At 40.5% G+C, this 26,136-nt stretch overlaps 1 protein-coding gene across 4 annotated transcripts in view; it reads left to right on the top strand.

The window, feature by feature from the left end:
• The window catches only part of LOC139753328 (ATP-binding cassette sub-family C member 5-like), a 525,518-nt gene that overhangs the window by 350,277 nt on the left and 149,105 nt on the right, over nucleotides 1-26,136 (top strand). For all 4 annotated transcript variants that reach the window (XM_071669664.1, XM_071669665.1, XM_071669663.1 and 1 more), the window contains 4 exons: nucleotides 8,977-9,103; nucleotides 9,316-9,501; nucleotides 17,724-17,871; nucleotides 22,914-23,069. In XM_071669664.1, the coding sequence (XP_071525765.1) occupies nucleotides 8,977-9,103; nucleotides 9,316-9,501; nucleotides 17,724-17,871; nucleotides 22,914-23,069 (617 nt within the window). The remainder of the gene's footprint in view (nucleotides 1-8,976; nucleotides 9,104-9,315; nucleotides 9,502-17,723; nucleotides 17,872-22,913; nucleotides 23,070-26,136) is intronic.

Below are 26,136 nucleotides of genomic sequence, written 5' to 3'. Positions count from 1 at the left end.
AAATTGGAGGTGGAAAGATGGAGTGAAAAAGATTTTGTGTGATCGGGGCCTGAACATGCAGGAGGGTGAAAGGAGGGCAAGAAATAGAGTGAATTGGAGTCCTGTGGTATACAGGGGTTGACGTGCTGTCAGTGGATTGAAGCAAGGCATGTGAAGCGTCTGGGGTAAACCATGGAAAGCTGTGTAGGTATGTATATTTGCGTGTGTGGACGTGTGTATGTACATGTGTCTGGGGGGGGGGGGTTGGGCCATTTCTTTCGTCTGTTTCCTTGCGCTACCTCGCAAACGCGGGAGACAGCGACAAAGTATAAAAAAAAAAAAAAAATATATATATATATATATATTATATATATATATATATTATAATATATATATATATTATATATATATATATATATATTATATTATATATATTATATATATATATAATATATATATATATATATATATATATATATCTTTTTCTTTCTTTCATACTATTCGCCCTTTCCCGCATTAGCGAGGTTGCGTTAAGAACAGAGGACTGGGCCTTTGAGGGAATATCTTCACCTGGCCCCCTTCTCTGTTCCTTCTTTTGGAAAATTAAAAAAAGAAAAAAACAAGAGGGGAGGATTTCCAGCCCACCGCTTCCCTTCCCTTTTATTCGTCTTCTAAGACCCACAGGGAAGACTTGGGAAGTGTTCTTTCTCCCCTATCCCCAGGGATATATATATATATTATATATATATATTATATATATATATTATATATATTATATATATTTTTTTTTTTTTTGCTTTGTCGCTGTTTCCCGCGTTTGCGAGGCAGCGCAAGGAAACATACAAGGAAACATATTCTGTGTAATATTTTTCCTCCACTGGTAACAAACCATGGGTTCTAAGAAGGTGGCCCAAGACAAAAAGGCCAGTATTCTTGCTTATAAGCAAGACAATCACCCCACTTCTCCACTACATAGACCTTCCACAACATATCCTAAATGGTTTACACCACCACATCCCCTCTCACACAGTTTAGCATTAGTAGACATGAACAGAGCATCCGACACCATTCCCTAACTTAAGATACCTACCACCACTCTTCACAACAGTGACAAAAAGTGGTTGGCCAACTTCATAGCTGGCTGCCAGGCTACTCAAAAAAAACTTCACCTCTAAAACCTAAAAACCTTGGTACTCCCATACTTTCCATAACTCTTCAATCTCTTCTTACATGATGCTCTTCCACCTCATGCAAAACCACAATGTGAAGGTTCTCTTATATGCAGATGACTTTCCAAGCACATCACAGCAAACAGCAACATACATTCAATACTACAGCAAACAACTGGAAAAGTTGTTTGTATCTCCACAGAAGTCTTCAGTCACCCTTTTCAACCTAGACAGACAGGGATCCAACTTGCACCATCCCAACAACCTGAATGGCCAGTTGGCCCCACTAACAACACTACATTTGCAATACACACAACTCTCACCCTTTACCACAAACATCAACAAACTAAATGACCTCACAACACTAACTTGTCCCAGATTTAAAAAAAAAAATCCCTTCTTATCCTTATCAAAACAATTCATCCACTCCATCCCAAACTAGGCCTCACCTGTTTGACCATCCACTGTCAAAAGAAAATCTAACAAAGTTCCAAACCACAAAACCAAGCTCTCAGAACAATCACTGGCTGCTTAGCAACCACAAACAGTTGATTCCCACAGAAGAAAGAGAGATCCTCTCAATACAATCCCACCTCAATTTGCTCGCCACTCAATAATAGAAAAACATTACACTCTTCCCATCCAAAATGCTCCATAACTGATGTATTACAGCTTTAAAACTTATACTTTCAAATCTACTCAACCAAAAAAAAAAAAAAAAAGAACAATGACAAAACACAAACATCAAAAAGACCTGATAAGCATTAAACAATTACCTTCCCAATCCAGTCTTAAAACCACTCCCCACCAGACATATGCTAATTTGAAACCATAATCCCCAGACATACATGAGTTACCCTTTCCTGCCTTTGCTTTGGACACAACCAATGTTTACAACATTACACACAACAGTTCAACACATAACAGACCCCTCATGCCCAATATCCAACTTCCATAATGAAAACTGTCCTGCACTCACCTCTTACAGATATACATACACATATCATCATCATCATCATCATATCATCACACCCCTTAACCTATGGTCCTACCATGTGTTTACACAAACGTGATGAGTTAGGCAATTCCACAGGTAAGTGTACGATCATGAACATTCATAAAGCAAAAAGTACTGTAGATTTCAAGATCATAAAAATTAGTACACTTATTGAAAAAATCATGAACTACTAAAAATCACAGTAACAGTGCAGTACTTTTACAACTGGTTCTTGGTTTAGGTATTATTTGCCTATATATATATATATATATATATATATATATATATATGAGAGCAAATGAGAGTTGGGGTGAGAGAGTATCATTAAATTTTAGGGAGAATAAAAAGATGTCTGGAAGGAGGTAAATAAAGTGCGTAAGACAAGGGAGCAAATGGGAACTTCAGTGAAGGGCGCAAATGGGGAGGTGATAACAAGTAGTGGTGATGTGAGAAGGAGATGGAGTGAGTATTTTTGAAGGTTTGTTGAATGTGTTTGATGATAGAGTGGCAGATATAGGGTGTTTTGGTCGAGGTGGTGTGCAAAGTGAGAGGGTTAGGGAAAATGATTTGGTAAAACAGAGAAGAGGTAGTGAAAGCTTTGCGGAAGATGAAGCCGGCAAGGCAGCAGGTTTGGATGGTATTGCAGTGGAATTTATTAAAAAAGGGGGTGACTGTATTGTTGACTGGTTGGTAAGGTTATTTAATGTATGTATGACTCATGGTGAGGTGCCTGAGGATTGGCGGAATGCGTGCATAGTGCCATTGTACAAAGGCAAAGGGGATAAGAGTGAGTGCTCCAATTACAGAGGTATAAGTTTGTTGAGTATTCCTGGTAAATTATATGGGAGGGTATTGATTGAGAGGGTGAAGGCATGTACAGAGCATCAGATTGGGGAAGAGCTGTGTGGTTTCAGAAGTAGTAGAGGATGTGTGGATCAGGTGTTTGCTTTGAAGAATGTATGTGAGAAATACTTAGAAAAGCAAATGGATTTGTATGTAGCATTTATGGATCTGGAGAAGGCATATGATAGAGTTGATAGAGATGCTCTGTGGAAGGTATTAAGAATATATGGTGTGGGAGGCAAGTTGTTAGAAGCAGTGAAAAGTTTTTATCGAGGATGTGAGGCATGTGTACGTGTAGGAAGAGAGGAAAGTGATTGGTTCTCAGTGAATGTAGGTTTGCGGCAGGGGTGTGTGATGTCTCCATGGTTGTTTAATTTGTTTATGGATGGGGTTGTTAGGGAGGTAAATGCAAGAGTCTTGGAAAGAGGGGCAAGTATGAAGTCTGTTGGGGATGAGAGAGCTTGGGAAATGAGTCAGTTGTTGTTCGCTGATGATACAGCGCTGGTGGCTGATTCATGTGAGAAACTGCAGAAGCTGGTGACTGAGTTTGGAAAAGTGTGTGGAAGAAGAAGTGAATAAGAGCAAGGTTATTAGGTACAGTAGGGTTGAGGGTCAAGTCAATTGGGAGGTGAGTTTGAATGGAGAAAAACTGGAGGAAGTGAAGTGTTTTAGATATCTGGGAGTGGATCTGGCAGCGGATGGAACCATGGAAGCGGAAGTGGATCATAGGGTGGGGGAGGGGGCGAAAATTCTGGGGGCCTTGAAGAATGTGTGGAAGTCGAGAACATTATCTCGGAAAGCAAAAATGGGTATGTTTGAAGGAATAGTGGTTCCAACAATGTTGTATGGTTGCGAGGCGTGGGCTATGGATAGAGTTGTGCGCAGGAGGATGGATGTGCTGGAAATGAGATGTTTGAGGACAATGTGTGGTGTGAGGTGGTTTGATCGAGTGAGTAACGTAAGGGTAAGAGAGATGTGTGGAAATAAAAAGAGCGTGGTTGAGAGAGCAGAAGAGGGTGTTTTGAAGTGGTTTGGGCACAAGGAGAGAATGAGTGAGGAAAGATTGACCAAGAGGATATATGTGTCGGAGGTGGAGGGAACGAGGAGAAGAGGGAGACCAAATTGGAGGTGGAAAGATGGAGTGAAAAAGATTTTGTGTGATCGGGGCCTGAACATGCAGGAGGGTGAAAGGAGGGCAAGGAATAGAGTGAATTGGAGCTATGTGGTATACCGGGGTTGACGTGCTGTCAGTGGATTGAATCAAGGCATGTGAAGCGTCTGGGGTAAACCATGGAAAGCTGTGTAGGTATGTATATTTGCGTGTGTGGACGTATGTATATACATGTGTATTGGGGGTGGGTTGGGCCATTTCTTTCATCTGTTTCCTTGCGCTACCTCGCAAACGCGGGAGACCGACAAAGTATAATAAAATATAATAATTTAGGGAATCAGTGATGGATTGCGCAAAAGATGCTTGTGGCATGAGAAGAGTGGGAGGTGGGCTGTTTAGAAAGGGTAGTGAGTGGTGGGATGAAGAAGTAAGAGTATTAGTGAAAGAGAAGAGAGAGGCATTTGGACGATGTTTGCAGGGAAAAAATGCAATTGAGTGGGAGAAGTATAAAAGAAAGAGACAGGAGGTCAAGAGAAAGGTGCAAGAGGTGAAAAAAAGGGCAAATGAGAGTTGGGGTGAGAGACTATCAGTAAATTTTAGGGAGAATAAAAAGATGTTCTGGAAGGAGGTAAATAGGGTGCGTAAGACAAGGGAGCAAATGGGAACTTCAGTGAAGGGCGTAAATGGGGAGGTGATAACAAGTAGCGGTGATGTGAGAAGGAGATGGAATGAGTATTTTGAAGGTTTGTTGAATGTGTCTGATGACAGAGTGGCAGATATAGGGTGTTTTGGTCGAGGTGGTGTGCAAAGTGAGAGGGTTAGGGAAAATGATTTGGTAAACAGAGAAGAGGTAGTAAAAGCTTTGCGGAAGATGAAAGCCGGCAAGGCAGCAGGTTTGGATGGTATTGCAGTGGAATTTATTAAGAAAGGGGGTGACTGTATTGTTGACTGGTTGGTAAGGTTATTTAATGTATGTATGACTCATGGTGAGGTGCCTGAGGATTGGCGGAATGCGTGCATAGTGCCATTGTACAAAGGCAAAGGGGATAAGAGTGAGTGCTCAAATTACAGAGGTATAAGTTTGTTGAGTATTCCTGGTAAATTATATGGGAGGGTATTGATTGAGAGGGTGAAGGCATGTACAGAGCATCAGATTGGGGAAGAGCAGTGCGGTTTCAGAAGTGGTAGAGGATGTGTGGATCAGGTGTTTGCTTTGAAGAATGTATGTGAGAAATACTTAGAAAAGCAAATGGATTTGTATGTAGCATTTATGGATCTGGAGAAGGCATATGATAGAGTTGATAGAGATGCTCTGTGGAAGGTATTAAGAATATATGGTGTGGGAGGCAAGTTGTTAGAAGCAGTGAAAAGTTTTTATCGAGGATGTAAGGCATGTGTACGTGTAGGAAGAGAGGAAAGTGATTGGTTCTCAGTGAATGTAGGTTTGCGGCAGGGGTGTGTGATGTCTCCATGGTTGTTTAATTTGTTTATGGATGGGGTTGTAAGGGAGGTAAATGCAAGAGTCTTGGAAAGAGGGGCAAGTATGAAGTCTGTTGGGGATGAGAGAGCTTGGGAAGTGAGTCAGTTGTTGTTCGCTGATGATACAGCGCTGGTGGCGGATTCATGTGAGAAACTGCAGAAGCTGGTGACTGAGTTTGGTAAAGTGTGTGGAAGAAGAAAGTTGAGAGTAAATGTGAATAAGAGCAAGGTTATTAGGTACAGTAGGGGTTGAGGGTCAAGTCAATTGGGAGGTGAGTTTGAATGGAGAAAAACTGGAGGAAGTGAAGTGTTTTAGATATCTGGGAGTAGATCTGTCAGCGGATGGAACCATGGAAGCGGAAGTGGATCATAGGGTGGGGGAGGGGGCGAAAATTTTGGGAGCCTTGAAAAATGTGTGGAAGTCGAGAACATTATCTCGGAAAGCAAAAATGGGTATGTTTGAGGAATAGTAGGTTCCAACAATGTTGTATGGTTGCGAGGCGTGGGCTATGGATAGAGTTGTGCGCAGGAGGATGGATGTGCTGGAAATGAGATGTTTGAGGACAATGTGTGGTGTGAGGTGGTTTGATCGAGTAAGTAACGTAAGGGTAAGAGAGATGTGTGGAAATAAAAAGAGCGTGGTTGAGAGAGCAGAAGAGGGTGTTTTGAAATGGTTTGGGCACATGGAGAGAATGAGTGAGGAGAGATTGACCAAGAGGATATATGTGTCGGAGGTGGAGGGAACGAGGAGAAGAGGGAGACCAAATTGGAGGTGGAAAGATGGAGTGAAAAAGATTTTGTGTGATCGGGGCCTGAACATGCAGGAGGGTGAAAGGAGGGCAAGGAATAGAGTGAATTGGAGCGATGTGGTATACAGGGGTTGACGTGCTGTCAGTGGATTGAAGCAAGGCATGTGAAGCGTCTGGGGTAAACCATGGAAAGCTGTGTAGGTATGTATATTTGCTGTGTGTGGACGTGTGTATGTACATGTGTATGGGGGGGGGGTTGGGCCATTTCTTTCGTCTGTTTCCTTGCGCTACCTCGCAAACGCGGGAGACAGCGACAAAGTATAAAAAAAAAAAAAAAAAATATATATATATATATATATATATATATATATATATATTATAATATAATATTGATAATGATATATATATATATATATATATATATATATATATATATATATATATATATATATATATATATATATATATAATGTGTATATCAGTCCCTTTCATCCTTATGTGTTCATATGCATATGCTTCCCCATTATTTGCTTCCTCAGAGTAGAAGACATTGCAGTATGTGTGCAAGGAATGTTCAAGATACTCACTGGATTACAGGACATAAAGCATTCACTTTTATGGTGAAATTAGCGGTGCTCAAGAGCCTTGAAGATGGCGAGAGACTAATAGATATAGCTTACGTATTTATAGAAAATTATTAAGGGAGGTCACATGCCTTAACAAGTGTTTAACCATTTCAGGATGGAATCAAGAAAATTTAAGTGGGGCCCCAGGATGAAGGTTTATCGAAAAATTAAAAATGAAATAGTTTAGTCTCTTAATATGAAATATCAAGAGAAGTGAAAGAGTAAAAGATCAGGTAAATCGACCGTATTTGTTGCTGTACATATCTTTGAATTTGGCATGCATGCCAAGGCAATATCTTCATTGTTTCATGGATAACTAACTTGCTCGGATTGTTTCCCAGGGCTTATTATAGTTGCTTGTGAGATAAGGTATCTCGTACTGATAAAATCACACCTTTCATGTTAAATGATCATTGGAAAAGCAACCCATACAAGTACAGCTAGAACCCCAACATGGGCACCTTAAACCATACAAATAGAGCTACAGGGTTGATGTGGATGATACGGGCTAGTTTTGGAAGACACTACAAGCGAGTACGTTGATTGGCAAGAACGAAAAGTCTGTTAATAGGCAGCCAAAGATTGTATTAGGAAATTTCTGGGAGGGACTGATGAGGGAGATTTTAAGCTGAAAGCCTCATTTGTGTCTTATTCGGGAAATCCTAGGGATGTGAAGGGCTTTATATACATTGGTAACTTTGCAGTCTTTTTCGAATCTTGTAATTCAAAGGGTGATATGAACCCCCAATACCCCTCATTCATTTTCCCAGTAAACCACATTCCACTCCACCACCACCAGCTAGAGTCTTCATCACCATATTTTCTGTGCTACCTGTACTACGGCAACACTTGTTGAATCAGATAATTTAGGGTGTGATGTAAACAGTCTCTGCCATTCTCTCTTTCTCCCAGTAATTATCACTGTACCCCATTCCACTCCACAACCACATTAAGTCCTCATCACCATGAGCTTCAGTAAGTTTACCTTGAATACCATATGTACTACCTGTTAGTGTGAGAGTTCTAAGAGTGTGTGAAAGGGGAAAGTTGAGAGTAAACGTGAATAAAAGCATTGCTATTAAGTTCAGCAGGATTAATGGGCAAGTTATTTGGGATGTAAGTTTCAGTGGAGAAAAAATGGAGGAAGTGAAGTGTTTTAGATATTTGGTAGTGGACTTGGCAATGAATGGAACTATGGAAGGGGGCGAAGATTCTGGGAGCGATGAAGAATGTGGGGAGAGAGAGTATTATCTAGGAAAGCAAAAATGGGCATGTTTAAAGGAATATTAGTAGTTCCAACAATATCATGTGGCTGTGAGGCAATGGGCTAGAGTTGTGCGGAGGAGGGTGGATGTGTTGAAAATGAAATGTTTGAGGACACTGTGTGGTGTGAGGTGGTTTGATTGAGTCAGTAATGAAAGGGTAAGAGAAATGTGTGGAAATATGAAAAGAAGTGGTTGAGAGAGCAGAAGAGGGTGTGTTGATATAGTTGGGACATAAGGAGAGAATGAATGAGGAAAGATTGACAAAGGATGTATGTGTCAGAAGTGAGGGAACAAGAACAGGGAGACCAAATTGGAGACAGAAGGATGGAGAAATTGGGGACTACTCCTCGTTTGAAACTCTTACATTTCTACATTACCATCTGATAATTGGCTTGTAGACTAGTCAGTAATACATTCAGATGTGCAAGTCAGCATAATTATTTGAAGACCAGGAAATTATTTTGCTTTAACCTTCTGCTACATCCACCACAGAAATTGGCTATTATTACATTTATATTCACCATAGAAACACCACATCCTTTGCTATGTTAAACCACTTTTTGCATCCATATCCATTGCAACATTTACATCCATTGTTGCACCTACACTGTTGCTGAAGTGACATAGTTCTGTTAGCACTTTCAGATATACCCACTACTTTGCATACATTTTGACACTCATACACATCTCCCCACCCATGTTTTAATAGATTAATTCCATCCTTTAAATTTTAAAAGCAACTGTGTTCATTATTTCAGGAACAAAAGTATTTTACCAGGTAGCAGTGCAGGGCTGTTTAGTTACTTCAGTGTCAGCTGGTTAACAAAGCTTATGTGGAAAGCATATAAGCATGGCTTGCAACCTAATGATCTGTGGTCACTCCAGGTACAAACAATGATTGTTTTACTGTCCTGGAAATTTGATACTGAGTTGATGTTATATAATATATCAGTTTGTTTTGCATTATACATCTCTTCATCCCATACTCAATATTAATAGATATATTGCTTCATTATGTTTCCATGCCTATACAAGAATTAAAACATTGAGAAATTCTAAAAGTTATTTCAAGGTTTGATCCTTTCTCTCCATGACAGCGTGAAGATGGTTCAGAAGCTAATTCAGAACGTCTTGAAAGATTATGGGAGGATGAAATGAGAATTGCAGAAAAAGATAAAAGAAAACCAGAATTATGGCGTGCAGTGTGGAGGTCAATGCGAACCCGGGTCATTGTCAGCATGGTTATATCCATTTTACAAAATGTTCTTCAGTTTCTTGGACCGGTAATGTATTTTTCATGATAGAAAGAGGACAAAGGTTTGTCTTCTGTCTTATGTATTAAAATTACCAAAGTGTAGTGTATTGTATTTAATCTTGTTACTGATATAGGTAAGTTTTTACTTTCCTTGCCTTCCTCACATTATTTTCTCCCCCACCCACAGACAGTAAAAGCACTGTTTGCAGTTTGCAAAAATAGTCTGTTATCGGAGAGTGGATATCCCATTCAGTTATTTCTACAGTGTACTGTCTCAAGCCCAGGTAACAATATTGCATTGTGATTATATTGCCATAACATTGCAGGCTTCTAGAAGTATTGTGAAATTATGTTTTGAGAATGCAAGTTTGTAGATTCACAGAAAGGATGTTACAATCTTGTGAAATGACCTTGTGTTGCAACCTTCCTGCAGTCTTTCGTATATGTAAAACCTTTTTACAATTTTATTATGATATTGTGAGAACTCTACAGCTTTGAAGGATATTCTAATACCATACTGCTGCTGTATACCTACAAACAATCTCCATTTAACCTTTTTCGGTAGATTTATATATTTTTTCGTACTTGTTCAGTGTGTCCTGCATAGCAAGGTAGCACCAAGAACAGGTGAAGAATGGCCTCATTCACTCTTTAACTGTCATATATAATGCCCAGAAACCAGCACTTCCCTGTCCACAGCCAAACCTTTCTATGGTTTCCCATGACCACTTCATATACCCTGGTTTAGCCCATTGATAGCATGTCACTCCTTGCACATCACATCACTCCAGTATATTATATCCCATGTATACCTAACACCCTCCTGCATGTTCAGAATCCAGTTACTCAAAACACCTCTCACCAGTATTACATCCCCTTCTTCCCTCCACTTATAATAGGCATAAACTTTTAGTTAGCATCTGCCTGCTTATCCTTTCCATGTGTCTAAACCAGTACTCTCTTCATCTCTTTTATACATACTCTTCTTTCTGCCCCACCTCTTTCTTTCCATATCATTTCTTTTTTTTTATCAAACCTCCTTACACCTCATTTAGTCCTCAAACATTTCATTTCCAACACATCCACCCTCTTCTGTATTTTTTTTTTTTTTTTTTTTTTTTTTTTTTTTTTTTTTTTTTCATAGCGCCCATGCCTCTCATCCGTACAGCAGGACTACTGTACCACTAGACATGCTGATCTTTACTCTCACAGACAGTGAGCTCTCTTTCCACTTATTGCTCAATGAGCCCAGAACCTGAATCCCCTCATCCACCCTATGATTTACATCGGCTCCCCTGGTTCCATCTGCTGACATATCCACTCCTAGGTATCTAAAGCATTCCACTTCCTGCAGGTTTTTTCATTCAGACTCGCACTCCAACCAACCTGCTTGTCTCTACTGCTAAACCAAATAACCTTATTATCTTGCACATTAACTTTCAATTATCTCCTTTCATACTCGCTACCAAATTCAGAAGCCAGCTTCTGCATTTTTCATTCAAATCTGTCACTAGATATCACTAGAGCCATGCCATCAGCACACAGCAACTGACTCGTCTTCTGTGCTTCACACCCTTAGCATATGCCCATCCTTTTCCCTAGTTAAGGCCCCTAAAAAGATGTTGCTCTCTGTATGCCACGCTGCTCCAATTTACTCCTTCTCTTGTACACCTCACACCCTCCTGGATGTTCAGAGCATCGTTCACTCCATCCTTCCATCTTGAGTTCCTTCTTCCCCTTTTCCTTAATTCCTCCACCTCCAATATGTATACCCTCTTAGTTATCCTCTCCTCATTCATCCTCTCCATACTGTGTCCAAACCATTATAACACAAGCCCTTCAGTTCTCTTGCGCATATTCCTCTTACAATAAGATTTTTCTTGTACTCCATCTCTGTTCAATCGACCCTCCTCACACCAAACTTTTTATTTTCAACACACTTACCTTCTTACATTCATTTTCATTTTTGGACCATGCCTTGCATCCAAATGACACCATTGGGACAGTGTTCTCTCTTCCTCACATTCCTCATTGTGCCCAAAAATTCACCCACCTTATGGCTCACCTCAGCTCCCATGGTTATATTAGCTGCCATACCCATTCCAGTTATCTAAAGTGCTTTTTATCCAGGAGGGTGAAAGGCGGGCAAGGAATAGAGTGAATTGGATTGATGTGGTATACCGGGGTCGACGTGCTGTCAATGGATTGAATCAGGGCATGTGTAGCGTCTGGGGTAAACCATGGAAAGTCCTGTGGGGCCTGGATGTGTAAAGGGAGCTGTGGTTTCGGGCATTATTGCATGACAGCTGGAGACTTGAGTGTGAGCGAATGGGGCCTTTGTTGTCTTTTCCTGGCGCTGCCTCGCGCACATGAGGGGGGAGGGGGATGTTATTCCGTGTGTGGCGGGGTGGCGATGGGGGTGAGTAGGGGCAGACAGTGTGAATTGTGTGCATGTGTGTATATGTGTGTGTATATATGTGTTACGTTGGGATGTGTGGGTGTGTATGTTTGCGTGTGTGGATGTGTGTGTGTGTGCATGTGTGTGGGGGTGGGTTGGGCCATTTCTTTTGTCTGTTTCCTTGCGCTACCTCGCAGGCACGGGAGACAGCGACAAAGCAAAATAAAATAAATATATTCTCTATTCAAACTCACACTCCAACTAGCCTGTTTCTTTCTACTGATAAATTCAATGACCTTGCTTTTATTCACATTTGCTCATAACTTTCTCCTTTAAAATACTTTCTTAGTTTTAGCAATCAACTCCTGCAGTTTCTCACTTGAATTTGTCACCAGTGCCATAGTATCTGCAGATTGTAACTAACCTCCCAGCCTCTCCATGACAGACTGCCCCTCCTTCAGAACCCTCACATTTTACCTCCCTAACCTCCTCATCCTTAAACAAATAGAATAGCTATGGTGACATCACATACCCCTCCCACAGACCCAGCTTCGCCTCACCACTGCATCCACAAATAGATTAAACAGCCATAGTATCTTTATGCACACTTGCCACAGGCCCACCTTTACCTGGAACCACTCGCCCTTTTCAGTTCGTACTTGCACACATGCCTAACTCTTTCAGGAGATAGTCTTCACTGCTTCAAGCAGCTTTTCTTCCACACCCTGTATTCATAATACCTACCACAGAGCATCTCTATCAATCCTATCATATGCTCTCTCCAGATCCATAAACACTACTAAATTCAACTGCAATCCCATCCACTGCTTCCTCTTTGCTACCCTCTACCTTGCTCAAGGCTTTCAGCATCTCTTCTATATTCTCTAAACTGCTTACCTTGATGCTCTCACTTCTCATACTTTTCCAGCCCAAGCACCTCACATCTGACACCCTGTCATCAAACACATTCAACAGTTCTTTAAAGTACTCTATCTCCTCTTCACCTCAACTCTACCTGTTAATATTGCAGGCTTGTAGACGCATTGTAAAATTTTGTATGGGGGATGCATGTTTGTAGACTCCCAAAAAGGATGCTACAATCTTGTGAAATGAGTATGTGGTGCAACCTTCCTACAGTCTTTAAGATATGCAAAACCTCTGTACACCTACTGTATACCTACATACAATCTTTCTTCGTCCTTTTTTTGTTAAATTCAGGTATTTTTTTCATTCTTGTTCAGCATATCCCACATAGCAAGGTAGCACCAAGAACATTTTGCTCCCTTCACTAATGATTCCATGTGTCCTTTTGTTTTTCTCGCACTGTTAACTTTCTTATCCACTTTGAAGTTTTCTAATACTTGCTCACCCCACCTCTCATTTGCCCTCTTTTTCAGCCCCTGCACCCTCCTCTTGACCTGTCATTTTCTCTTGTACATCTCCCAATCACTTACACCTTCCCTGTAAGTAATGCCCATAGACCTCTCTTTTCACATTCACAAGCAGCTTTGTCATCTCACCAATGACTACCCTTCCCACGTGCCTACCTGCCTCTTTCCACATATCACACACTTCTCTCACGTATCAGCACTGCTTTCCTAGGTACCTTTTATTCCTCACCCATTTCTCTAGTTTCATTACTTGCACTTATTTCCATTCTAGATCATTCATTTTGTACCTTTTTACACAATTCTCTTTTGCGGGCTCATTATTTTTCACCACCCTCATCCCACCTATATCATTCTATCTGATTCAAAAGCCTCTACAAACCTTCAACCTTATTCCCACCAAGTAGTGATCGGGTATACCATCAGCTGCCCCTCTCATATCATTCACGTATAGGAGTCTCTCTTTTGCATGCCATCTTTTGCACATACCCACATATACTTATTTATGTTTCTATTTTTAAACCAGGTTATTCCAGTCACCAGCCCTTTTTCAGCTGACAGTGCTTCATGCTCTTCACCATTTCATTTTCATGTACCTAATAACCTTGCTCTTATTCACATTTACTCTTAACTTTCTTCTTCCACACACTTTACCAAACTCCGTCACCAGCTTCTGCAGTTTCTCACATGAATCCGCCACCAGCGCTGTATCATCAGCGAACAACAACTGACTCACTTCCCAAGCTCTCTCATCCCCAACAGACTTCATACTTGCCCCTCTTTCCAAGACTCTTGCATTTACCTCCCTAACAACCCCATCCATATACAAATTAAACAACCATGGAGACATCACACACCCCTGCCGCAAACCTACATTCACTGAGAACCAATCACTTTCCTCTCTTCCTACACGTACACATGCCTTACATCTTCGATAAAAACTTTTCACTGCTTCTAACAACTTTCCTCCCACACCATATATTCTTAATACCTTCCACAGAGCATCTCTATCAACTCTATCATATGCCTTCTCCAGATCCATAAATGCTACATACAAATCCATTTGCTTTTCTAAGTATTTCTCACATACATTCTTCAAAGCAAACACCTGATCCACACATCCTCTACCACTTCTGAAACCACACTGCTCTTCCCCAATCTGATGCTCTGTACATGCCTTCACCCTCTCAATCAATACCCTCCCATATAATTTACCAGGAATACTCAACAAACTTATACCTCTGTAATTTGAGCACTCACTCTTATCCCCTTTGCCTTTGTACAATGGCACTATGCACGCATTCCGCCAATCCTCAGGCACCTCACCATGAGTCATACATACATTAAATAACCTTACCAACCAGTCAACAATACAGTCACCCCCTTTTTTAATAAATTCCACTGCAATACCATCCAAACCTGCTGCCTTGCCGGCTTTCATCTTCCGCAAAGCTTTCACTACCTCTTCTCTGTTTACCAAATCATTTTCCCTAACCCTCTCACTTTGCACACCACCTCGACCAAAACACCCTATATCTGCCACTCTGTCATCAAACACATTCAACAAACCTTCAAAATGCTCACTCCATCTCCTCACATCACCACTACTTGTTATCACCTCCCCATTTGCGCCCTTCACTGAAGTTCCCATTTGCTCCCTTGTCTTACGCACTTTATTTACCTCCTTCCAGAACATCTTTTTATTCTCCCTAAAATTTAATGATACTCTCTCACCCCAACTCTCATTTGCCCTTTTTTTCACCTCTTGCACCTTTCTCTTGACCTCCTGTCTCTTTCTTTTATACATCTCCCACTCAATTGCATTTTTTCCCTGCAAAAATCGTCCAAATGCCTCTCTCTTCTCTTTCACTAATACTCTTACTTCTTCATCCCACCACTCACTACCCTTTCTAATCAACCCACCTCCCACTCTTCTCATGCCACAAGCATCTTTTGCGCAATCCATCACTGATTCCCCAAATACATCCCATTCCCCCCCCACTCCCCTTACTTCCATTGTTCTCACCTTTTTCCATTCTGTACTCAGTCTCTCCTGGTACTTCCTCACACAGGTCTCCTTCCCAAGCTCACTTACTCTCACCACCCTCTTCACCCCATCATTCACTCTTCTTTTCTGAAAACCCATACAAATCTTCACCTTAGCCTCCACAAGATAATGATCAGACATCCCTCCAGTTGCACCTCTCAGCACATTAACATCCAAAAGTCTCTCTTTCGCGCGCCTGTCAATTAACACGTAATCCAATAACGCTCTCTGGCCATCTCTCCTACTTACATAAGTATACTTATGTATATCTCGCTTTTTAAACCAGGTATTCCCAATCATCAGTCCTTTTTCAGCACATAAATCTACAAGCTCTTCACCATTTCCATTTACAACACTGAACACCCCATGTATACCAATTATTCCCTCAACTGCCACATTACTCACCTTTGCATATATATATATATATATATATATATATATATACATTTTTTTTGCTTTGTCGCTGTCTCCCGCGTTTGCGAGGCAGCGCAAGGAAACAGACGAAAGAAATGGCCCAACCCACCCCCATACACATGTATTACACACAACGTCCACACACGCAAATATACATACCTATACATCTTAATGTACACATATATATACACACACAGACACATACATATATACCCATGCACACAATTCACACTGCCTTTATTCATTCCCATCGCCACCTCGCCACACATGGAATACCATCCCCCTCCCCCCTCATGTGTGCGAGGTAGCACTAGGAAAAGACAACAAAGGCCCCATTTGTTCACACTCAGTCTCTAGCTGTCATGCAATAATGCCCGAAACCACAGCTCCCTTTCCACATCCAGGCCCCACACAACTTTCCATGGTTTACCCCAGACGCTTCACATGCCCTGATTCAATCCACTGACAGCACGTCAACCCCGGTATACCACATCGATCCAATTCACTCTATTCCTTTCCCTCCTTTCACCCTCCTGCATGTTCAGGCCCTGATCACACAAAATCTTTTTCACTCCATCTTTCCACCTCCAATTTGGTCTCCCACTTCTCCTCGTTCCCTCCACCTCCGACACATATATTCTCTTGGTCAATCTTTCCTCACTCATTCTCTCCATGTGCCCAAACCATTTCAAAACACCCTCTTCTGCTCTCTCAACCACGCTCTTTTTATTTCCACACATCTCTCTTACCCTTACGTTACTTACTCGATCAAACCACCTCACACCACACATTGTCCTCAAACATCTCATTTCCAGCACATCCATCCTCCTGCGCACAACTCTATCCATAGCCCACGCCTCGCAACCATACAACATTGTTGGCACCACTATTCCTTCAAACACACCCATTTTTGCTTTCCGAGATAATGTTCTCGACTTCCACACATCCTTTCCTCTTTCATTCTCTCCATACGTCCAAACCATTTTAACACACATTCCTCTGGTCTCTCAACCAGTTTCTTTTTATCACCACTCATCTCTCTTACCCTTTCATTACTTACTTGATCAAACCACCTCTCACCACGTATTGTCCACAAACATTTCATTACCAACACGTCCACCCTCCTCCGTACAACCCTATCTATAACCCATGCATGACAGCCAGTGCTTGGGGCCTGAACATGCTGGAGAGTGAAAGGCATTAAGGGGATAGGATGAATTTGGGCGATATCATAGGGGAAACATGCTGTCCGTGGACTGACCTAGGGTATATGAAGTAGCCGAGGAAAAGAATAAAAAGATCCGTGGGGCCTGGTTGTGGTTAGGGGACTTTGGTTTCATTGCATTGTGCATGGTAGCTGTTCCTGGTGCTACTTTGCTAACTGGGGAAATGATAAACAAGTATGAAAAAATATCTTATTTATGGTTACCCCAGGACTTTTTAAAGTTCCTACAGCCCAAGGCTGTACTACTTCCATTTGCCAGCAAATATAGACTCCTTTGCAATTAGAAGTATATTTGAAAAGACTGTATTTCCAATGAACCAGGCTTACCAAAGAGGCTTTTCACTCACTGTAAAGATTAGTAAATAACTACAAAATATATCCATACCCATACAGCACTTAAACATATGTAAGAGAAGTACATTGTCAGAGTTACAGTCATTATCCACAAAATGTAAGTGGAACAAAACATATATGAATAAATCCCTCCTCATACAGCTCCCTCTTGATTTTGTGTGATTTTTTCTTGAAATTATCTTTTCATACCGTAGAGAAGAGTGGATGTTTCTCAGTAAATGCGACAATTCTTCTGCAGGATGAGTCTGTTATTATCCTGAAAAAATTATTACCCCAAGGAATTTGATAGGAATCACTATGGCCTTCACGTTTGTGCTTTTTGAAAGGTCATATATTTATAATAATATTTCTATTGTGATAGTTCTCTATCACTTCTTAATATATTTTCAGTCTTTTCTCATAATCTGATTTTTGTGTTTTCCAGTCAGTAATGCTGAAGTTGGTGTTAGACTACATAAATGATTCTGAAATAGATCATTTACATGCATCATTAATCATCCTTGGAATTGGTGTCATTAACATCTGTAGAGGTTCTGCCTTCAATGCTATGTTTGTAGTAGGCACACACACAGGTGAGCTTAATTTCATGGTTTTTATGCATATTTAGTTTTTGCTCCTAGGTAAATTTTTGATGAGTTGATTATTGAATGTAGTAAGACCAAGAATCCTGTACTTTTCATGAAGTTTTAACTCGTTTATTCTGTAGGAAAGGAAAGTAATGCGATATTTCCTGAAAACAAAGTTTACTGGTATTACTCGGAAGACGAAATTAGCAACTGATTTAGGTTTAATGGATGTAAACACAAATGTTTCTGTTATATATCTGAACTGTGCTATCTTTACAATCTTTGTAAAAGATTAGTTTTTAATTTTCGTATAAAAAAAAAAGGATGGTCTCAGTAGTTGAGCATGAACTGTTATGGCTATGTGTATCTTTATTGATACATTATAGATTTTTATATTCATATGATAAGATCTTTATTATCATGATTACAATGGATATGCCGAATTGGAGTTGGAGGGAGGAGAGTTTTATCAAGCCCAGTACGGCTGATCCCTTGCCTGAATGGCCGCAGAACAGCAACAGTGCTATGCATTTGGTGGAGACAGAAGCATCACCACATAAGAGGCTGTAATTTACCAAAGGAAGTCAGAAAATGATTTTTGTGTTAATCGAGAAAGCTTTTTTGAGGTGTCAATATTTACATTTAGAAGGGGCTGCTGGAGGGGAAGGTGTATTGAAGTAAATACATTTATGCGAGTTTGGTCAAATGGGTCAATTAGGAGTGGGATTTTGTTGTTACAGTGCCAAGGATTAGAGGTGAAAAACAGATCCAGAATATTAGGAGAGTTGTTTCAGAGGTCAAGAATATGGTTGGGTTGGGGGATGATATGGTATAGATCATTGAATATGGGTAACGTCAGGGTTTCAATCCTCCCACCATCCATATGGGAGGAATTCAAATAGTAAATGTTGAATCCCAAGGTAGAGGATCTTGTCTTGTGGATGTGAGGATGCCACAGTCTCATGGCAGGAGTGTAGGTAATCAAAGAAAGGTATAGAATTTTTTAGCCATAATGCAAGTACTACACGGTAAGAGGATCTTGGCTTGTGGATGTGAGGATGCCGGTCTCATGGCAGGAGTGTAGGTAATCATAGAAAGGTATAGAATTTGTTAGCCATAATGCAAGTACTACATCTCAAGGTTTGATAGTTGTTTATTCTGGTTTCCATATTCTTTTTTTTTCTAAAGTTATTGCAGAATGATAGGAAGCACTAATCAAGAATGCTGGAGGTATGACTGCCACTGAAACATTAGTATTTTTACTTCTTTCATACTTGATCATCTTTTCCTGTGATAACAAGATAGCTCCAGGAACAAAGAAAGGCCACATTTGCTCAAATCCATTCTCTTGTTGTCATATGCAAAGCATTGAAACTGCAGCTCCCTGTGCACAACCAGACCCCAATGACCATTCCATGGTTTACTCCAGCTGAATCATGTGCCCTGCTCCAGTCTTTTGACAGCTCTTCGATCCCTGTATACCACATTATTCCATTTCACTCGATCCTACCCACCTTTCAGCCTCCTGCATGTTCAGGCCCCAATCACTCAAAATGTTTTTCGTCTTTCTCTTTAATCTCCATTTAGGCCTCACCATCTTGTTCCTTCAACTTCAGCTACATGTATCCTGTTTGTTGACCTTTTCTCATTCATCCTTTCCATATAACCAAGCCATATCATCACCCTTTTCAGCTCTCTCAGCCACACTCATTTTATTACCACACCTCTTTTGTACTCATTTATTACTTACTTGATCAAAGCACCTTACACCACTTATTGTCCTCAGACATGTCATTCCCAACACATTAACTCTGCTCTGCATATCCTCATCTATAGTCCATGCTTATGTCCATATAATATTGTCAAGACTACTGTCTCTTCAAATGTACCCATTTTTGCCTTCCCAGATAATGATCTCTCCACACATTCTCCATTGCTCTCAGAACCTTCATCCCCTCACCCACCCACTTCTGCTTCCATTGTTCCATTTGCTGCCATGTCCACTTTCAGGTATTTAAAACATTTCACTTCCAATTTTTTTTTTTTCCATTCAAACTCGCCCCCAAGCTAACTTGTTCCTCAACCCTGCTAAACCTAATAACCTGACTTCTATTTACATTTACTCTCAACTTATTCCTTTCTCACACTTCCACACTCAGTCACCAATTTCTGCAGTTTCTCACTTGAATGTGCCACAAGTACTGTATCATCAGCAAACAAAAATTGACTCATTTCCCAGTCCCTTTCACTCTCTTCATATTGCGTACTTGCCTCTCCCTCCAAGACTCTTGCATTTACTGTCTCACCACCACATCCATAAACAAATCAAATAGCCTTAGTGATGTCATACACCCTTGCTGCAGACTGACCTTCATTTGGAATCACTCATTCTCCTCTCTTCCTACTTGTACATATGCTTTACTCCTTTGATAAAATTTCTCACTGCTTCTAGCAGCTTTTGTTCCTTATATATTTGCTAGACCTTCCAAAAGGCATTTCCATTAACCCTATCATATGCTTTTACCAGATCCATAGATGCCACATATCAATTCATATGTTTCTTTAAGTATTTCTCACACACATTCTTTAAAGCAAATGCCTGATCCGTACATCCTTTACTACTTCTAAAACCACATTCCTCATTCTGGTGCTTTGTACATGCCTTCATCATCTCAGTCACTACTCCCCCTTACAACTTACTAGGTACACTCAATGAGCTTATTTATACCTTTGTATTTTGAACACACACCTTTATCCCCCTTGCCTTTATACAGTAACACTATTCATACATTCTGCCCAGTAATCAGGCACCTCACCATGATCCATATATACACTGAAAAACCTAAATAACCAATCTATAACACAGTCACCTCCTTTCTTAAGAAATTCAACTGCAATATCATCTATTTTGCTACATTTCATCTTATGTAAGGCTTTCACCACCCCTTCTCTCTTCACCAAACCACTCTCCATGATTCTTTCACTTCAGATACCACTCTGACCCACACACCTTACATCTGCCACCCTATTATCAAACACATTCATCAATCCCTCAAAATGATGTAATAGCAAAATGATTTAAAATTTGTTTATCACAACCATTGCCAAAAGTGATGGAGATTTGTACAATAGAAGCATGTACTGCCATTTACAGGTCATTCGTGGTTAGTTTACAACCCAAAGTGAGTTCTTACATTTCACTCTAAAATTACCTCTTTGCATTGCATGGGGAAGGTGTTTTACACTCGTTGGGCCTCACCTCTTGAAAAAATTTTCTCCTGTTGTACAACCTTTTGAAATTATATATGTTCTCCATATTTACCATGGCCTCTTTTAGTTTAATTCATTCATCAGCCACTTTTATACAGTAAGTCACTTACCATCTTTCATAACAGATCAGATACTTCCATGCATTTTTCGTAATAAGTTTATTGCTTTATTTCGTGTTACGTCCTGCGTGTCTCATTCCTACCATTTTTATTGAACGCCCACTGTCTTCACTATCAGTGGAGTTTAAAAACTCAAGAGGTTATGATCAGGTTACCCCTCGCTCTTCTTTCCTCTTTGTTAGGCAGATTAAAGACTTCTGGCCTATCCTCTGTTATCTCATCTTTTTTGCTATTGGTACCATTTTTGTTGAGAGTAAGTGTGAGTAAGAGCAAGGTTATTAGGTTCAGGAGGGTTGAGGGACAAGTTTGTTAGGATGTAAGTTTGATTGGAGAAAAATTGGAGGAAGTGAAGTGTTTTAGATATCTGGGAGTGGTCTTATCAGTGGATGGAACCATGGAGGCAGAAGTGAGTCATAGGGTAGGAGAGGGGGCAAGGGTTCTGGGAGTAATGAAGAATGTGTGGAAGGAGAGAATGTTATCTTGGAGAGCAAATATGGGTATGTTTGAAGGAATATTCTTTCTCCCCTCTCCCTACACTATTGTATATACATTCTCAAAAAAACAGTGATGACTTTCCATTGAGTCCAGAATAAGGTAAAGTTTGAAATATTTGGGTTTTATCTCTCTGTATGCCCTTCAACCATTTCACTACAGCAAGATGACTTTTATGCTTAATATCATCACCTCTTTGAGGTGAGGAGAATATATTAAAAAGTCAGAAATTAGATTACTGATCTGAAAGAGGAAAAAGAGTTTTCTCTTAATTATTGTAATCCTGTTGTGCATGTATTACATGATAGTCTTGACACAATTTTTATTGACAAATGCAGTTTTGCAAGACTTGTTGAGTGTGAGTTCCTGAACACAGAGATGATAAAGCCTATCAGTTGATTTATTGTAATGTAGAACAAATCCACTATCCCCAAGTCATTTTCTTTTTTGGTACAGTCACTTAAAAAGTAGATAAATCTTGATAACCTTTAGCTTCTTTATGTCTATATGTAAAAGCGAGGGTATCAGTTAGAGTAAATCTCGGATAATAGCAAGGCACCTTTTGATGACAATAGTTACTGCAGAATCTTTTCTATGACATTCAGACAACAGCACTTTCATTACTAGAACCTTATAAGCTGAGTTTCACTTAATTGTGCCCTTAAATCACCCAGAGTCAAACAGCAGCGGAGGCAGTCCTCATGCCATTTGGCTTGTTTCTTATTCCCCTCCTCACTCTGGCTTACAAAGGTGGTGTGAAGCGTCTTTGCTCTTCTCACTCATCTTAATGTTATGTACCAAATTTTCCTGGGTGATGCAGTGCATCTCCAGTGAACATGAGAGCATCAAGCTCTGTCCCTCCACTATTGTTTTCCCAGGGTTCTTTGAGCATTATTTATTTTACAGTAGCATTTTGTTACACTCATCCTAGGAAATTTTCATTATGAACCCTGTGATGTACTTCCCTGATCATCACCCATGTTTACAGTTGCATTTCTTAACATATAGATACTCTAATTCTGTATTTTATTTTATTAGATGTAATATCAGCAAAACATATCCAAACTCATAAGGGTGCAGTGCAGACTTTGACTGACTACATCTCATAGCATATCCCTATGACACAAGCCAGAAATTAGTCCTTGACATTGGGATTTTCTTTTTCAGCCACAAGAGTGACTGGGGCTGTTCAGGCTATACTGTACAAAAAGGCTCTGAAATTGAGAACAGGTAGTGAAAGACTCTCAGCACAGTTAGTCAATTTCTGCAACAATGATATGGAAAGACTCTTTGAGGCCTGCATTTCATGTGTGTTTATCACTGGTAAGTTAATTACTAATAATATAGCTTTTCATAGTTTATTTAACATTTATGTACTGAGTATTTGCTTTGACTTTTATGTACATATATATATTATTCATTATTATACTTAGTCGCTGTCTCCCGGGTTAGCGAGGTAGCGCAAGGAAACAGATGAAAGAATGGCCCAACCCACCCACATACACATGTATATACATAAACGCCCTTACAGGCACTTATACATACCTATACATTTTAAACGTATACATACATATACACACACAGACATATATACACATGTACATATTTATACTTGCTTCTTTCATCCCTTCCTGTCACTGCTCCGCCACACATGAAGTAGCATCCCCCCAGTGAGGTAGCGCCAGGAAAAGGCAAAAAAAGGCCACATTCGCTCACAGTCTCTAGCTGTCATGTGTAATGCACCGAAACCACAGCTCCCTTTCCACTTCCAGGCCCAACAGACCTTTCCATGGTTTGCCCTAGATGCTTCACATACCCTGGTTCAATCCATTGACAGCACATCGCCCCCAGTATACTACATCATTTCAATTAACTTTATTCCTTGCATGCCTTTCACCCTCCTTATGTTCAGGCCTCGACTGCTCAAAATCTTTTTCACTCCATCCTTCCACCTCCAATTTGGTCTCCCATTTCTCCTTGTTCCCTTCACCTTTGACACATATATCCTCTTTGTCAATCTTTCCTCACTCATTCTCTCCATGTGTTCAAGCCATTTCAACACACCTTCTTCTGCTCTCTCAGCCACACTTATTTTTATTACCACACATTGCTTTTACCATTTCATGTATACATATATACATATACATATACATTATATTTGACATTTTTCATATGTATATATATGTATATGTGTGTATGTGTGTATATGTGCATATGTATGTGTATGTATATATTTTTTTTTTTTTTTTTTCTCGCTGTCTCCCGCGTTTGCAAGGTAGCGCAAGGAAACAGACGAAAGAAATGGCCCAACCCCCCCCATACACATGTATATACATACGTCCACACACGCAAATATACATACCTACACAGCTTTCCATGGTTTACCCCAGACGCTTCACATGCCTTGATTCAATCCACTGACAGCACGTCAGCCCCGGTATACCACATCGCTCCAATTCACTCTGTTCCTTGCCCTCCTTTCACCCTCCTGCATGTTCAGGCCCCGATCACACAAAATCTTTTTCACTCCATCTTTCCACCTCCAATTTGGTCTCCCTCTTCTCCTTGTTCCTTCCACCTCCGACACATATATCCTCTTGGTCAATCTTTCCTCACTCATCCTCTCCATGTGCCCAAACCACTTCAAAACACCCTCTTCTGCTCTCTCAACCACGCTCTTTTTATTTCCACACATCTCTCTTACCCTTACGTTACTCACTCGATCAAACCACCTCACACCACACATTGTCCTCAAACATCTCATTTCCAGCACATCCATCCTCCTGCGCACAACTCTATCCATAGCCCACGCCTCACAACCATACAACATTGTTGGAACCACTATTCCTTCAAACATACCCACTTTTGCTTTCCGAGATAATGTTCTCGACTTCCACACATTCTTCAAGGCCCCCAGAATTTTCGCCCCCTCCCCCACCCTATGATCCACTTCCGCTTCCGTGGTTCCATCCGCTGCCAGATCCACTCCCAGATATCTAAAACACTTCACTTCCTCCAGTTTTTCTCCATTCAAACTCACCTCCCAATTGACTTGACCCTCAACCCTACTGTACCTAATAACCTTGCTCTTATTCACATTTACTCTTAGCTTTCTTCTTCCACACACTTTACCATTTATGGATCTGGAGAAGGCATATGATAGAGTTGATAGAGATGCTCTGTGGAAGGTATTAAGAATATATGGTGTGGGAGGAAAGTTGTTGGAAGCAGTGAAAAGTTTTTATCGAGGATGTAAGGCATGTGTACGTGTAGGAAGAGAGGAAAGTGATTGGTTCTCAGTGAATGTAGGTTTGCGGCAGGGGTGTGTGATGTCTCCATGGTTGTTTAATTTGTTTATGGATGGGGTTGTTAGGGAGGTGAATGCAAGAGTTTTGGAAAGAGGGGCAAGTATGAAGTCTGTTGGGGATGAGAGAGCTTGGGAAGTGAGTCAGTTGTTGTTCGCTGATGACACAGCGCTGGTGGCTGATTCATGTGAGAAACTGCAGAAACTGGTATGTATATATATATATATATATGTATATATATATATATATATATATATATATATATATATTATCCCTGGGGATAGGGGTAAAAGAATACTTCCCACGCATTCCTCGTGTGTTGTAGAAGGCGACTAGAGGGGACGGGAGCGGGGGGCCAGAAATCCTCCCCTCCTTGTATTTTTTAACTTTCTAGAATGGGAAACAGAAGAAGGAGTCACGTGGGGAGTGCTCATCCTCCTCGAAGGCTCAGACTGGGGTGCCTAAATGTGTGTGGATGTAACCAAGATGTGAAAAAAGGAGAGATAGGTAGTATGTTTGAGGAAAGGAACCTGGATGTTTTGGCTCTGAGTGAAACAAAGCTCAAGGGTAAAGGGGAAGAGTGGTTTGGGAATGTCTTGGGAGTAAAGTCAGGGGTTAGTGAGAGGACAAGAGCAAGGGAAGGAGTAGCAGTACTTCTGAAACAGGAGTTGTGGGAGTATGTGATAGAATGTAAGAAAGTAAATTCTCGATTAATATGGGTAAAACTGAAAGTTGATGGAGAGAGATGGGTGATTATTGGTGCATATGCACCTGGGTATGAGAAGAAAGATCATGAGAGGCAAGTGTTTTGGGAGCAGCTGAATGAGTGTGTTAGTGGTTTTGATGCACGAGACCGGGTTATAGTGATGGATGATTTGAATGCAAAGATGAGTAATGTGGCAGTTGAGGGAATAATTGGCATACATGGGGTGTTCAGTGTTGTAAATGGAAATGGTGAAGAGCTTGTAGATTTATGTGCTGAAAAAGGACTGGTGATTGGGAATACCTGGTTTAAAAAGCGAGATATACATAAGTATACGTATGTAAGTAGGAGAGATGGCCAGAGAGCGTTATTGGATAACGTG

Source organism: Panulirus ornatus, chromosome 14 (genome assembly GCF_036320965.1).
Source record: "Panulirus ornatus isolate Po-2019 chromosome 14, ASM3632096v1, whole genome shotgun sequence".
NCBI classification, from domain to species: domain Eukaryota; kingdom Metazoa; phylum Arthropoda; class Malacostraca; order Decapoda; family Palinuridae; genus Panulirus; species Panulirus ornatus.
This window is presented reverse-complemented; position numbering and strand designations above follow the sequence as displayed.